Raw genomic sequence first — 15,000 nt, 5'->3', positions numbered from 1 at the left:
GTCTGTGTGTGCCTGTGCCTGTGTCTGTGTGTGCCTGTGCCTGGGTCTGTGTGTGTCTGCGTGTGCCTGTGCCTGTGTCTGTGTGTGCCTGTGCCTGTGTGTGCCTGTGTCTGTGTGTGCCTGTGCCTGTGTCTGTGTGTGCCTGGGCCTGGGTCTGTGTGTGTCTGCGTGTGCCTGTGCCTGTGTCTGTGTGTGCCTGTGTGTGTCTGTGTCTGTGTGTGCCTGTGCCTTTGTCTGTGTGTGCCTGTGTGTGCCTGTGTCTGTGTATGCCTGTGCCTGTGTCTGTGTGTGTCTGTGTGTGCCTGTGGCTGTGTGTGCCTGTGCCTGTGTCTGTGTGTGTCTGTGTGTGCGTGTGTCTGTGTGTGTGTGTGCCTGTGTCTGTGTGTGCCTGTGCCTGGGTGTGTGTGTGCCTGTGTGTGTGTGCCTGTGTCTGTGTGTGCCTGTGTGTGTGTGTGCCTGTGCCTGTGTGTGTGCCTGTGTGTGTGTGTGCCTGTGTGTGTGTGCTAGGGATGTATAGGTGGGTCTGTTTTGCTCCCTGCCTTGGTTATTGTAGTTGTGTGGACAGTAGAAAACACTTTCCCTGAAAATTCAATGATCTGATGACTTTGGGGATATGTCCCCTGTCATCTGAGTGAAAGTCCAAACTATAATTAACAACTCATCAGCCTAGTCCACCTACGTAAGGAACCTGAAATCTTTACATGATTTTCAATCTTAAAAATCATTTTAACTGCTCCATTTAACTCAAAAAAAAGAAGCTCAGTTTAACTTATATCTGATCATATGTAGTAGCGAATAACGGATAACTAATTAATAAGCAGAAGGCCCTAAAAACGACAGGTTGTTGGAATAAACCTGTGGATGATCTACTGTGCCTCAAAAGGAATTCAGACATTTAATTTCTGCACAACAAGGTGGATCTGTAAATCTGATATACACCCACAGTTTTTAACTGCCTCCTGCCATTTAGACAAAAGAAAAGATCTTAAAACAATGAGTTCAGTTTGGAAATTGCTTAGCCAATCAAAAGCATGGATTGTATTGGTCATTTCCTAACACTTCATTATCTAGTAATTATCATCTGTGAATTGTGTGTACCGGTAGTACTATCTTCATTATAATCAGAAAATAGTAAGCACTGTATTATTTTTTTCTTCTCTGGTCTGATATATTTGTGTAATAAGCAGATTAGCATTATGTAATAGAATCCAATTTGTAGGCGTGTAAGGGAAATGTGAAATACAAAATTGCTCTCACTATAAAGACTGGCATTTTTGTAAACACTTTGCTTTACAACTAGCATCTTTGACAGGAAGAAACGAACCCCAGAATCCTAATTTTCCAGCAAATTTAGACCTTACCTCCAGCATCTCGCTGTGTGTGAACCTCAGGTGACGAGTGCTAGTCATGTCAAGGAATGGACGGCTTACGACCAGATATCCCACCACTGTCGCTACGTCTACAAACACATATTCTATATATGATATCAATGTTTCTCATTCCTAAACCCAACACTCAAAATATGTAAATTTTTCTGACATTTTCTACAAACAATTAAAGAAACCAGACAGTCAACACCAATTCTGTTATGCAGTATTGAATCATGAATTTCAAACACACTTTAAGTATAATATATATATATTTCTACCATATTCAGCAACTGTGCAATCAATTTAAAGGAAAAGTACTCAAAAATACATTATTTTTTTTTGGCTATAAATATTGTATATCACACATATATAACAAACAGTATTTTACGTAACAAGTATGTATAGCGTCATATTGAGTTTCAAATTGTGGTTTTTTTCCCCCCATAGCATAATTTGTTTATCTATTACAGAACTTTGCTGGTATATTAAAGTAACAGACTGATCACTTGATTTGAGGAATCAAAACACTGACAGGTCAGCAAGGGCCCCACCATGTGCCTGACCGTACTACCTGTGGTCTATTTATAGTAAAAGTGCCCTAGAAATGTTAGCTTGGTAAGCACTATGTTGTCTTTTTAAATACATGTATTGATAAAAAACAGTTTACTTACATTTTGCCACGATGTTGTCAACAAACCCCATCTGTAGTCTGAACCCAATGAATTGACGTAAATGGTTCACCTGTGAACACAGCACATCTTACCTTATAAACACGATGTCGACAATCAATATTGACAAGTTTTAGCTTATGTATATAGAAAACTTCAAAATAACTGGTAGAACTTGATGAAGTAGAATGTTATTAGTTGTTTTGCTTTCCCAAAAAACTGAACAGGATAATGAAACGGAAGCGACTTGCTGTTCTTTATATTATCTTATCAAAGCACCAGTAGTTTTAATATTCACTGTGCTATACATTGTCTCACTGAGGTAATATCAGGAATAGTTCCACTTTTGTATAGCACTGTGGAGGTATTTGACTTGCGCTGTCAGTATTTAGTCTATGTCTGTGCTGTAATTATGAAATACAAAATGAACTCAATTAACTATTTATTCATCAAACTTACCAGTTTTTGGAAAGTTGCCAATATAATGTATTTTTCTCTATTGTTTCCTTGATAAAAGGCTATTTCTTCACTGCAAAATGAAACAACAAAATTGTATTAGATTATGTATAATAACAAACACAAAACATTGAAGTCAACCTCCGTCCTTCCCTTTCAGCTGTAAAGAAACAGTAGTTAGTAGTTTCTCTAGCTGGTATTAATCATTATTTTTCATCAATAACCATCTTGAGGATAGTTTTCCTGATTTGCTTTGAAATTTTCTGAAGTAACAATCAGATTTTCTGTCAACTTTATGGACAAAAAAGTTTGGACTGAAACAGGTGTTGAAATTATTTAGAGTAGATTCTTCCTCACACTTCTTGCTTGTTAGTTGCCTTCTCACCTGTGCATTTTAGTGATGAATTCTCACATTTCCCATACGTTTGTGATTAATTTTCTCACCGGTTAATGATTTTTTTCACACTTCTCACCTATAAGAGATGAATCTTCTCACTTGTAAGTGATGAATTTCCCCAAACTTCTCATCTGTTCATGAATTTTCCCACACTTTCACCTGTTAGTGATAACCTTTTCTCACCTGTTAATGAATTGTCTCACACATCTTACCTGTTAGTGATGAATTTTCCCAAACTTTCACCTGTTAGTGATAACTTTTTCTCACCTGTAAGTGATGAATTTTCTCACACTTTCACCTGTTAGTGATAACTTTTTCTCACCTGTTAATGAATTGTCTCACACATCTTACCTATTAGTGATGAGTCTAGAGTTGACGTATCTGTATTCTCCTTCCAATCTCTGCTCTACAACAGTCAGTTTTCCAACAGGTCTCCTCAACCTATCAAAGGTACATTACACCGAGATAAAAAATGTTCTCCCGAGACAATTGTCGTTGACTACTACCTTTTATAAAATGCAGAGACAATTCTTCTCACAAAAAAAATATATTATTAGTTTCCTTTTTGTCAAAACATACTGATTTGCAATAAAAAAAAAAAATGGGATCACCAATTCTCGAAAACTTATAACATTTATTCATGTAATCAGTTCTTTAATTCCAAAATGGTCCACCTGAATTCAACACATTGGTTCAAAGCTTTCCACATACCTGGTAAGTATTAGACCGGACACGGCCAGGTAGGCCAACATCTTAGCAGGTCCCTGAAACACAATACAGACTCATCAGCATGAAATATCCGACATTTGTATTCAGATCAGGACCTTGTCCCAAATTGTATCCGGAAATGAGCTCACCTTTGTCTATCATGTCAAGGTCGATAAAACAACTTAAAACAGAAATATAAAGAATAGTTAAAAAAAATATTAAGTAAAGAGAAATAAATGACATTAATAAATTGAACAAAATTATAGTTAATTTTAAGTAATAATGTCACTTTCAAAACTATACCTCATACAGTAGACAAATATTCATCAGACATGCAATATTTACCTGAATTCCTATACTTCCAGTTAATTTGACAGAGTATAAGATGACGTCCAGAATAGGCTATAACAAAAAAAACATTTATGTCATTAAAGTATCCATACCTATGGTCTGATAAACTAGAAAATACAATATCAATCAGAAAAGATGACCCTAACAACAACAAGCTGGGTTTCACATCTTTCAACAGGTGACTACCGGTAGTTTTGACACATAAGAAGTGTCCATCAAAAGAACCAGTAAACCTCAGATTAATGCTGTAAAACCAAGCTTGTCCTTGTCTTTGTGATCAACGGCTCAAATTTGTAAGGCCTGAACCACACTTAACTCCTTCTACTGAGGCTGGATCTCCTACTTGGTAAAGCAGTCAGAATAAACAGGTTTTATTCTAAATGTTTACAAAGCAAAATGTTCAGGTCCTGACTAACCCTTTTTCAATGGGACCAAACTTGTTTTCTAACACAACCCAATTATCACGGAGCATTTCTTGTTATTTAACTATAAGAAATTTCAAAATCCTTGTCTTCGACTCACCAAAACATATCTCCAAAACTTTTAATCATCAATGAAAATAAAAGACTAAATTTCCTTCCACACACAAACCTAACAGATTGCACTCAACTTAAAACAAGAGGCCCAATGGGCCTGCATCGCTCACCTGGTATAAATCTCACACTTGTAGCCTTAAAAGTGATCTAAAGTAAAGCTACAGGCAAAATATCAGTATTTATGATTAAAATTCATTCAAAAGAACCTGTTATTTTTTTTTAAAACATTTCACCCCTGTGATTAAAAGTCGAACAAAGTCATTATGTTTAACAAATTTTATAGCCTTTCATCTCAGGATGCAACTTGCAAAGTATCAACATCCTGGGACCCATGGTTATTCAGAAGAGGTCGTTTAAAGATTTTAAACAAATTTGACCCCTGTGACCTTGAATATGAGTCAAAGTCATTCACTTTAACAAACATAGTAGTCCTTGATCCCAGCATGCTACTGACTAAATATCAACATCCTGAGCCTTTTGGTTATTCAGAACAAGTTGTTTAAATATTTTGAACATATTTGCTCCTTGTGACCTTGAATATGATTCAAGGTCATCCATTTAAACAAACTTGGTAGCCCTTGATCCTAGTATGCTACTGACTAAATATCATCACCCTGGGCATTTTGGTTATTCAGAAGAAGTTGTTTAAAGTTTTTAACATATTTGACCCCTGTGACCTTGAATATGGGTGAAGGTCATTTATTTGAACAAACTTTGTAGCCTTTTATCTAAGCATGCTACTGGCCAAATACCATTACCCTGGGCATTTTGGTTATTGAGAAGTTGTTCAAAGTTTTTAACATATTTGACCGCTGTGACCTTGAATATGGGTGAAGGTCAGTCATTTGAACAAACTTTGTAGCCCTTTCCCCAAGCATGCTACTGGCCAAATATCATCTCCCTGGGCAGTTTGGTTATCGAGAAGAAGATGTTTAAAGTTTTTAACATATTTGACCCCGGTGACCTTGAAAACACGTGAAGGTCATTAATTTTAACAAACTTTGTAGCCCTTCATCCCAGTTTTCTTCTGGCCAAATATCATCACCCTAGGCCTTTCGGTTATTAAGAAAGTCGTTTAAAGTAAAATATTGACGCCGGACGCTCGACAGACGGGCGGACGCCGGCTGGACGGACGACAGACGCCGCGCCACGGCATAAGCTCACTTGGCACTTCGTGCCAGGTGAGCAAAAAATGCTCTTTGGCCAAGAATTGTGAACAAATTTAGGGTTGTGTTGTAGGATTTTTTTTCAGTTCCACATTATGATGCGGTTTTAATACCTTGCTGAGGTTTGAGTAGAGCTCAGCCACAGAGTCACAGAACTTTTCCACGTCTTGAGTGAGCAGCTGGTCGGGATTGGAGATCCGGTTGTCTAGGTTACACATCTTGTAATACGTAAAACCTCTGTGGGCAAAATCACATGCTGGGTCAGTCATTTGAATTCCAGATACAATTTAGCCATTTTTATATAATGGTAAAACTTAAGTACTGACAATGAGCAGGAAAAGTGAACTGAAGTGTATATCTCTTTAAAATTAGGTATCTGTACATCAGGACATTAACAGATAGAAACCGGGCAGTTTACATTGACTCGGCAACCATGCAAGAAAAAGAAACCTAGTGCGGAATCTACATATTAATTACATTCCAATTACTTTTCTTAGAAAATGAAAATGTATGTCCTAGCATCTCCTGCTCTTAATGTCCATCTTCATATATTTGAGGTAACTATTGGGCCAATATCTATTACAATAATATTGCTATTGGAGAAAATGCTATCACTTTAGAGTCGACTCCATATAAACTGGACTCTGTCCAATACAAATCTTTATCTAATCCAGCCAGATTATCTGTTTTAATGTGATTTTAATGGAATGTAAAGCTTGCCCTTTTAATGTTAATTTAATGGAAGTCTGAACGTTAAGCTTGCCCTTTTAATGGTATTTTAATGGAATGTGAGGCTTGCTCTTTTAATGGTATTTTAATGGAATGTTAGGCTCGCCCTTTTAATGGTATTTTAATTGTATGTGAGGAATACTATTATTGATATATTTTTTTCAACGAATGTGAGGTCTGTTGTTTTTTCACTCACTGTAGATATTTTCGATAGAGATGTTCAGTCAATCTGGTGCGGAATCTCAGCTTCAACTCATTCAACCCATACTGTAACAAAGGAAAAATAAGGAATAAAACAACAAGTACAAGTTTTTGTTTTAATCAATGAACACAAAGCTCTAACCTTGGCTGCATTCGAAATCCAAAATATACAGAACTGATCACTTTTTCTTTCTTGATCACAGTCTTTAAAATGCAGCTAATGTGAAATAATTTGTCCCATGATTAAGAATTCAATTTAGTTTATAAATTCACAGCCATTGAAATGACTGATGTTTTGTCATCTAAAATTAAATTTATTTTTCTTAATTGTCATTCAAGTAATTTTATTTACGGTGGGTAATTCATTATCAGTAGGTTTGTTTTTATTAATACACTCATTTAGGCACCTGTATTTTTGTTCAGAATATTTTAAGTATAACATAACATGTCAACGCATCAGATAACTTAGCAAACTTTTAATAGTTCATAAAACAAGTTTCAACTTACCTTCAAAGCATTATTGGTACATGAAATCTGTAAAAAAAAACAAAAAACCAGTCAGACAAAATTTTCGATCGCACCAAATTGACCTGGTAATATCAAATCTGAATTTGTGCATTAATATACTTTGTATTTTAAATTGCCTGATCATGAAGTTGACCATTTAAATCACAATTTAGTATTTTTTTCATAGCACAACACAACAATGAATAAACATAAAATTGTCTGTATCTTATTTTTTGGGGGTGATGAAGCTGTCTGAATAAACGGAAAAGCTGAAACCTCAGTCATTTGACTTGGGTATTTGTTAAGTGTAAAGACACAAAACCAAATTTAAAAAAATCAAAATAACCATTGCTACATGTGTATATCATTTAAGTTAAAGGCCACAGTTGTTTAAGATAAATGAAAATAGGTTAAAAAACTCACCAGAGGCATGGCATATATAAATTTGAAGAGATACTTCTTGAACAACTCCACATCCCGACCAATGATAGCACTAAAATAGCAACGGTTTTACGAGATAATAACCAATCACTATTAACAGATTCAAAGACAGCATGTATTTAACCATCATACAGATATGTATTTTTATACATTTATGTTTCATCATCATACAAATATGCTTCTCCCTACCGACATCATAGCCTCGTACTATGGTATATTTTGGCATTGCCGAAACTTGGCATTTTTTGCTCAAAATGGGATGGTTGTTAAATGTTGTGCATCAAATTTTGGTGTTTGAAAATTCCCTGTGCTAAATTTGCGTGCTTTCCAATGCCGATAGTTATGACGTCACTCCATCAGTCCATCAGGTAAGAGGTAACAATTACAGATGACCCGTAGGCACTTATACCATATTAAGGACATGCTTTTATCAGTACTATAATTATACTTAAACTGTATCGCTCAAAAACAAATTCAAATTCACAGAAAGAAAAATAAATCATTATCAAGGGAGATCACTTGTTCATGGCAGGATCATCAATGGCTTACAGAAACCAATTAGTGTCCTAGCTGCTGTCCGTATATAAAAAGGCTTTACCGGTATGTTGATAATTCCAGAGAGAAATTCGTGCTTTCGAAAAGGGTAAAAGAATAGGTCACAAGAGTATCCATAATTTTAAGACTTTTTTAAATCTTAACTAATAAATTCTGCTGAAATTATAGTCACTTCACAAAAGAAACGATATCTGACAGTCAATGACAACTCAATGTATTAGAGTACAAACATATATACCTGGTAATGTAACAGTCATATTAACTCTGTCACCCCTGAAATTTCATAATGAAATATTCCAGCTTTTGAATTGGAAGAGTTCAAATGCGTCTTCAGGGGTGAATGAGTTAAACAAGAAATGATCTATCCAACAGTCAATGTAGTGGTATACCTTTCTATAGATGTGCCGTTCTGTATCATCCAAACGTCGGCGAACGTCCGGGCGATCAGTGCGGCAGCCACCAGGAACATATACCAGGCCTGTACAGCATAAACATCAAATCATCAAATCAAAGCATGTAAATCCCACGTATCAAAACACATTTTGTAAACTACTTGTACAGCAAGCCAAACAAATTTCTTATTTCTATGTAAGACAGGCAGTTACAAACTGAGAGCGTAAAAAGCAGTGATACAATGTACAGTAAAGTGTACCTACTGTACACAGGTTTAGTGTGATTTCTTGCTGTATGTAACAAAGTAATGTTAAGTCGCCTGTATTATGTGAAAACCCAGTGGAGGGAGATCTCCCACACTGGACTTTTAAGAGGTTGGCAACCCTGTATATAAGTGAGAGAAAAAAAAAATCTTTTTGTTGGTTTATACAATAAGGTAAAACAGAAGATAAAACAAATTGCAGTCCCATTCAGGCCCTTCAGAGATATAGTGGGATATGTATGCATCATGTATGTACAGTATACTTGTTTAAAAAATGAAAATTAATAGTCTCGCTGATTTATGTACCCATATGTTTTTACAGTGCAGGAACAGACATATTACAATGTCCATTGTATCATTATGTAGAATATAGGGGTAATTTTTTCAAAATCACTAGTTAAAATGTTTAACTGTGTTTTACTGTATAGGTCCCAATTATCCAGACAACTCCTACTGCCTGAGTGCCTTTCTAATGTTATCTGAGGTAGCCGCCTTACCTCTGCTGTCAACCATCCTGGAATGAGGACCTTGAGAATTCTTACTAGGCGCCTGTAATAGATATCAAAACAAAATGTTAACAAGTTAATCTTGATACACTCAAATGAAATATCAGATAACTGTTGTAGACATTAACTTCAGAATGATTGGCGCTTATTACTGTCACCCAATTTGGAACAGTAATCCCAAACAAATAGTTTCTGAAAATTCATTCAAAAATCTAGTGACTTAAATACACCTTTCACCAAAAAATCTAAATTAATTACTGAGAACCTGGAAACTTTCGCCTTTTTGGCCCTCCATAACGATGACGAATTTATCATTACAGCGAATACAAGTAAACAACATAATTAACATATTAATCAGACGTGAAGTGCGAAATTAACACTGAACACTGGACGAAATTTGATTTCATGGGCGAAGATATGACAGGGCGAAAATTCCCCGATATATAGTAATTCAAATACATGTATATAATTATGCTTAAAACAAACTGTCTATTTAAAATAATATTAAGATAGAAAACCGATTTTAATTTTTTGATATTAAGATTTTACAGCAATAATTTTACCCAAAAAATACTGCATCGACTGCTGCCCTCTCCTTCTTTTGGCTCACACTCTGTAACATAAAACAAGTATTTATTGTAGTCTACACTGTTAAAATACATCAACAATACCTCATGTTATAAAGCATCCTTGATATCAAGGGGTTACGCTCACTTATGCTCTCGGATCTACACCAGTGGAATATGTCATAGCAAAATTGAAGGCTGGGTGTCTGCCACCTTGTGGATGAGACAAGGAGACTAGGTTGATCCTTTGATGTACATCAAAAGAATCCTGCGGTCATGTAATGATGAAACTAACCGTACTGGCTTTGAAGTCTGGTGTTGCTCCTCTGTAATCTTAAAAGGACAGGTATATAAGACATAGCGATTGGTTAGGGTTTGTTTTACCCGAGACCAATCAAATAGCTAGCCGCTTGCCTTCAATTTTGTTATAACATATTCCAGGGGTGCAGAGAGGCTAATTGAACATTGGAGTGTCAAGCTTAAGGATGATTATAAAGACAACTCTTGTATCCTTTTTCATTCACTACTCAATACTGGTTCAGAATTTTTCTTTTCCTCGAAGACAGAGGTGTAAAATTTCCGACACAGTATTGAGAGTACCGGTTTGCAGGCAGTTTTTGAAAAATTCACAAGCTCACCTTTAGCTATATAGTGTATTTTGCAATTTAGTAAATATTGAGAACCTTTACTTGTCCTGACGGTCCCAGATAACATCTACTAGACCCAGGTGTCAGGTTAGTGGAATTGTACACCCATGTAAATCTTACACAGAAATAGGTACCCCTGTCATAACTCACTACATGTATTACCAAAAGACAAATGGATGTATAATATAACGCAACAAATTAAACCAAATGACACATAATGTCCAGAGACATACTTACCTCATGTATAACCACTTTAATATCTGCCTGTTTTCTAAAATAGAAAAAGTATGTGATGTTACAAGATGAACAAACTATTTCATAGAACAGTCGTAAGAAAGCTATACTAATGGTCAAGACAAACTTTGGAGTTAAAAAGTTAACCAAATTTCAGTATATCACACTCTACCTTCATCAAGATGCACAAGTATAGCAAGTCTATAGAGCATCATATGCTCCAGACAATTACAAACTACGGAATTAAAAAAGTTAACAAAGGGCCATAACTCTGTATAACGTTGGGTGCCAGACACAATTTTATTAAGCTGTACTCCACCTTACAGAGATACACACATGTAAGTATAGCAAGTTTGGTGAGCATATGTCAAATCACAAGAAAATTATGCTCAAGACAAACTTTTAATAAAAAAAAATAACAAAGGACCATAACTCTGAATATTGTGGTAAAATCGCAAGAAATTTATGCTCAAGACAAACTTTCAAATATGAAACAGTGACAACGGGTTATAACTGACTAATGTGGCACAGACTTGACTCCAGTTCAAGCCATTCCATCCTAATGGCCAAATTTGAAAAACCCAAGAAATTATCAACCTGACCTACTTGGCTACATGTAGTCTGCCAGCCAAAAATTTAAACATGTACTGTATATTGATAACGTCTTAACATAATAAATGAGCAAATACAAATAGATATATTGAACATCAATATGATCAGTTTCTGTTTCCTGTTCACCCTACAGTTATACCAATACATCTATTTTCCACATATTTAGTTCTATTTCAAATTCTTCATATGCAAAGTTCATACGAAGAAAAGCATCCTGACCGAAATGTAAATGCGAGACAAATCAGTCATAATGTATGGTATCTGGCCCAAAAAACATAAAAAGGGTATCACCCAGTCCCACTCTTCTATACTGGCAATATAATAGGCTGCATGGTAATATAAGACTCTTTAATAATAATATCTAAGTCAGATATTCAGTGGTTGAGGTTCTGTTGGTATTGGAGTACATAACGATTGCTTTTTAGTCTTCAAAAATTAACATTGGCACAAATACAAAATGTCAACCCAACAGAGGTATGGCGAACGGGAAAGGCCGAATCGACCTGTCAAAGCCAGCGACAGCAGCGTTCCACTTATTGACCTGTGAAAGTTAGACTTTGAAACTGACTTAACACACATCACTGCACGTGTGTACTTACCAAACCTTCAGCCATATAAAACGTTTGCTATCATAAAAACAGGTTAAATATAAAAACTATACCCTCTATTGCGTTTGTCATTTATGTTCTTGTAGACAAGAAATGTTCCTGCAGCTGCTGCCGTTACCAACGCCGAATTCCGAGGCGTGAAATGCTTGCTAAGGGCAGCCATGTTCATACAGGTACTTCCGCCAGACTGACAACTCTAAAATTAAAAACAACCTATCTATTTTTTGTCAAAATATCCGGAAGAGCTATGACATTCTGTTGTCATATTAGCTGGAGGTTAAGCATATTTGCTCTTTTATGCTGACTCATTGGACTAATATAATCTAATTCATCTAGGGTGTTCAACCACTAATATAGCGATCAATATTTTTTTCATGTAAGATAGGAAAAAATGGTAAGATTTTATTTTGTAATTGGGAATAGGCCAGGCCTATATACCACAATACAAACAGATCCGAATTCAAATCTTATTAATTAAAAAAAGTATGTATCTGAAGTGTTTCACAATCAGCCTACATGAAACAGGTAGTTGTAAAAATTCTAGTAGCAGAGGGACCCGATATTTCGTTACAGCACGGAATTAGATTATCTAAGTCCGTGGTTACAGCTATATATTTGGACCTAAACTGAGGTGTTCAGAGTACTTATACACGTTTCAGGGATCTATATCAATTTTCGGCAAAAATATGCCACCCAAATGATGGTTTATAAAATTGTAAAATTACTGTGAACACATTTAGTTTAGATCCAAATATAGCTGTTCCACAGTATCAGGTCCCTGTGACTAGTATAGCACATGTCCGTTACATTTAAGTGCTTTAGACTTAATTTTTAGCACTTGCTGTCGAAAATGAAATCCAAAAAGACGCATGTAGCATTATTCAAAACTATATGTTTGGTGTTTTATGACTATTCTACATACAATTATTCTGGAGTCCTAGGACTATTTATACCACAAAACGAACGATATTGCTCCCTTGGATACAGAAAGGAATTTTAGTTATTTTACTTCTTAAATGAATATCATATTTACTGTATTAATATTCAAATATGCATTACAGAAGAAAAAGATGTTTCAAGCAGGTCTATGGGTCCTGATAGTGGTCCACGTGTCTTTTCCCCAGCAACATGTTTATGTAAAGCTTTAAACACTTCTGTAAACTATTGCAGGCGCGGATTTAGGGGGGGCACCCCTTTTAGGAAATCCTGGATCCGCCCCTGTATTGAGTCGATAATGTATAAATGTACATACATATACTAGCCAGCACATTAGCAGACACTCACTCTCAGGGCAATCGATTTTTCATGCAACTGGTATTGTCAACTTAGGACAAATACAGATTAGTTATATCCTATATTCCAAAAACCCGCACATCAAAAACTCACAGTATCAATTTGAACACAAGTATATTTACATAAACTAATATTCACATCAAAACTTGCGCTAATGTCAATGTTTAATTCATATATTATTCCTCTGCATACAATTAACAACACACTAAATTCCCCTAAAGCCCCAGTCACATCGGGCCTGCGACCAGGATACGACCTATAGCTGCGATTGAAAAATGTTGGAATCGCGGGCAAATCGTAGAAAGATCGTGCGGGTAGAAGTTGAGGTTGTGGGTGTTCGCACGATCAAAATCAGTCGCAGCAAGGTCGATGATCATGTTCAAAACTTCTAATCTGCGATTCCAAGTCGTAAGAGGTCGCAGACATGTCTTAAATGGTCGAACGACCAGTCGCGCATAGACACATGACCAGTCGTACGTGATCGTGGGTCAAGTAGTCGCAAGGTCGGTCGTGTTATTAATCCTGTCACCTTGCGATTTGTCGTGCCACCTGTCGTACGAACACACGATCGGTAGTGCGACCAGTCTCGACTGATCGCCAGGACTAATCGCACGATCTTGCAATAGAGATTGTCCAAACGTTGGTAATCGCACGACAGATCGTGCCACCAGTCGTGCAATGACCTATCACTAATCTTAAGAGCAATCGCAGTGTGCGATCGCCAATTGAGATCGTAGCAGACATTGCCGATCGGTCGCATCTCCGCCAAATTGCCACCAGCCACCCGATCGAGAAATCGTACGATCCAGTATACATGTGACTGAGGCTTAACGTGACACATTTCGTAGCAGTTACATGTCCATCAGAAAAATGAACCCACTCAGATATCATATGGATCGTGATTTGACCTTGATTTGACCTCGGACCACTTGCTATGACATTAGGCATATAGGAGTATGAACAGGAGACGTTCTAGTAACGAAAAGACCGTTCGTTCAAAATCCAATAGATGTTTCCCCGACTGCAAGAGAGTTCTTTTTGTGGTACATACATCCTGTTAACTTGCTTTTTAACCTTCTGCATGTCTTGCTTTATCTATTGTGTCTATTTGCTTAATTTGTATGTGTTAACTTATTTTACTCATATATATTTGCAAACATTTGTGTCTTATCTGCAGTATCCCTGGTCTAGCCAGCGTGACCCACTGGACCGGATGTTATCCTCTAAATGTCGGCAATATAAAACATATCGAAGAGTACATGCGTACGTCCGTACCACTCACGTACGCATGTACTCTTCCTGGGACATTTATCTGGCATACCAAGATGGCATTCTCGTTCTCGGGAAAAACTTTGAAGAACGCCTGGGTAATCCGACAAAAGTCTTAGAGAGGTTTAGACATTAAAACCTGAAGCTGAAACCAAAAAAAATGTAGCTTGTTCCAGACACAGGTGAAGTTCCTAGGAAAGTTGGTCACAGTAGATGGCGTCTCTGTGAATCCCGATAACATTGAAGCTGTAAAAAACAAGAGGCCCAATGGGCCTGCATCGCTCACCTGGTATAAATCTCACACTTGTAACCTTAAAAGTGATCTAAAATAAAGCTACAGGAAAAATATCAGTATTTATGATTAAAATTCATTCAAAAGATCCTGTTAATTTCTTTTAAAACATTTCACCCCTGTGATTGAAGTCGAACAAAGTCATTATGTTGAACAAATTTTATAGCCTTTCATCTCAGGATGCAACTTGCAAAGTATCAACATTCTGGGACCCATGGTTATTCAGAAGAGGT

General features: G+C 36.5%; 1 protein-coding gene across 1 annotated transcript in view; it reads right to left on the bottom strand.

Annotated features, from left to right (window-relative positions):
* Positions 1–12,092, bottom strand: part of LOC110449067 (ATP-binding cassette sub-family D member 3-like) — a 23,413-nt gene extending 11,321 nt beyond the window's left edge. Inside the window, exons 1-15 of the mRNA XM_021495658.1 lie at positions 11,967–12,092; positions 10,697–10,730; positions 9,810–9,859; positions 9,238–9,289; positions 8,475–8,563; positions 7,513–7,582; positions 7,090–7,116; positions 6,578–6,648; positions 5,766–5,889; positions 3,945–4,001; positions 3,603–3,655; positions 3,243–3,332; positions 2,498–2,567; positions 2,042–2,111; positions 1,362–1,459 (exon numbers count right to left, since the gene is read on the bottom strand). Of these exons, the coding sequence (XP_021351333.1) occupies positions 1,362–1,459; positions 2,042–2,111; positions 2,498–2,567; positions 3,243–3,332; positions 3,603–3,655; positions 3,945–4,001; positions 5,766–5,889; positions 6,578–6,648; positions 7,090–7,116; positions 7,513–7,582; positions 8,475–8,563; positions 9,238–9,289; positions 9,810–9,859; positions 10,697–10,730; positions 11,967–12,082 (1,071 nt within the window). The 5' untranslated portion in view covers positions 12,083–12,092. The remainder of the gene's footprint in view (positions 1–1,361; positions 1,460–2,041; positions 2,112–2,497; positions 2,568–3,242; positions 3,333–3,602; positions 3,656–3,944; positions 4,002–5,765; positions 5,890–6,577; positions 6,649–7,089; positions 7,117–7,512; positions 7,583–8,474; positions 8,564–9,237; positions 9,290–9,809; positions 9,860–10,696; positions 10,731–11,966) is intronic.
* Positions 12,093–15,000: the final 2,908 nt, after the last annotated feature.

This window comes from Mizuhopecten yessoensis, unplaced genomic scaffold (genome assembly GCF_002113885.1).
Source record: "Mizuhopecten yessoensis strain PY_sf001 unplaced genomic scaffold, ASM211388v2 scaffold431, whole genome shotgun sequence".
NCBI classification, from domain to species: Eukaryota; Metazoa; Mollusca; class Bivalvia; order Pectinida; family Pectinidae; genus Mizuhopecten; species Mizuhopecten yessoensis.
This window is presented reverse-complemented; position numbering and strand designations above follow the sequence as displayed.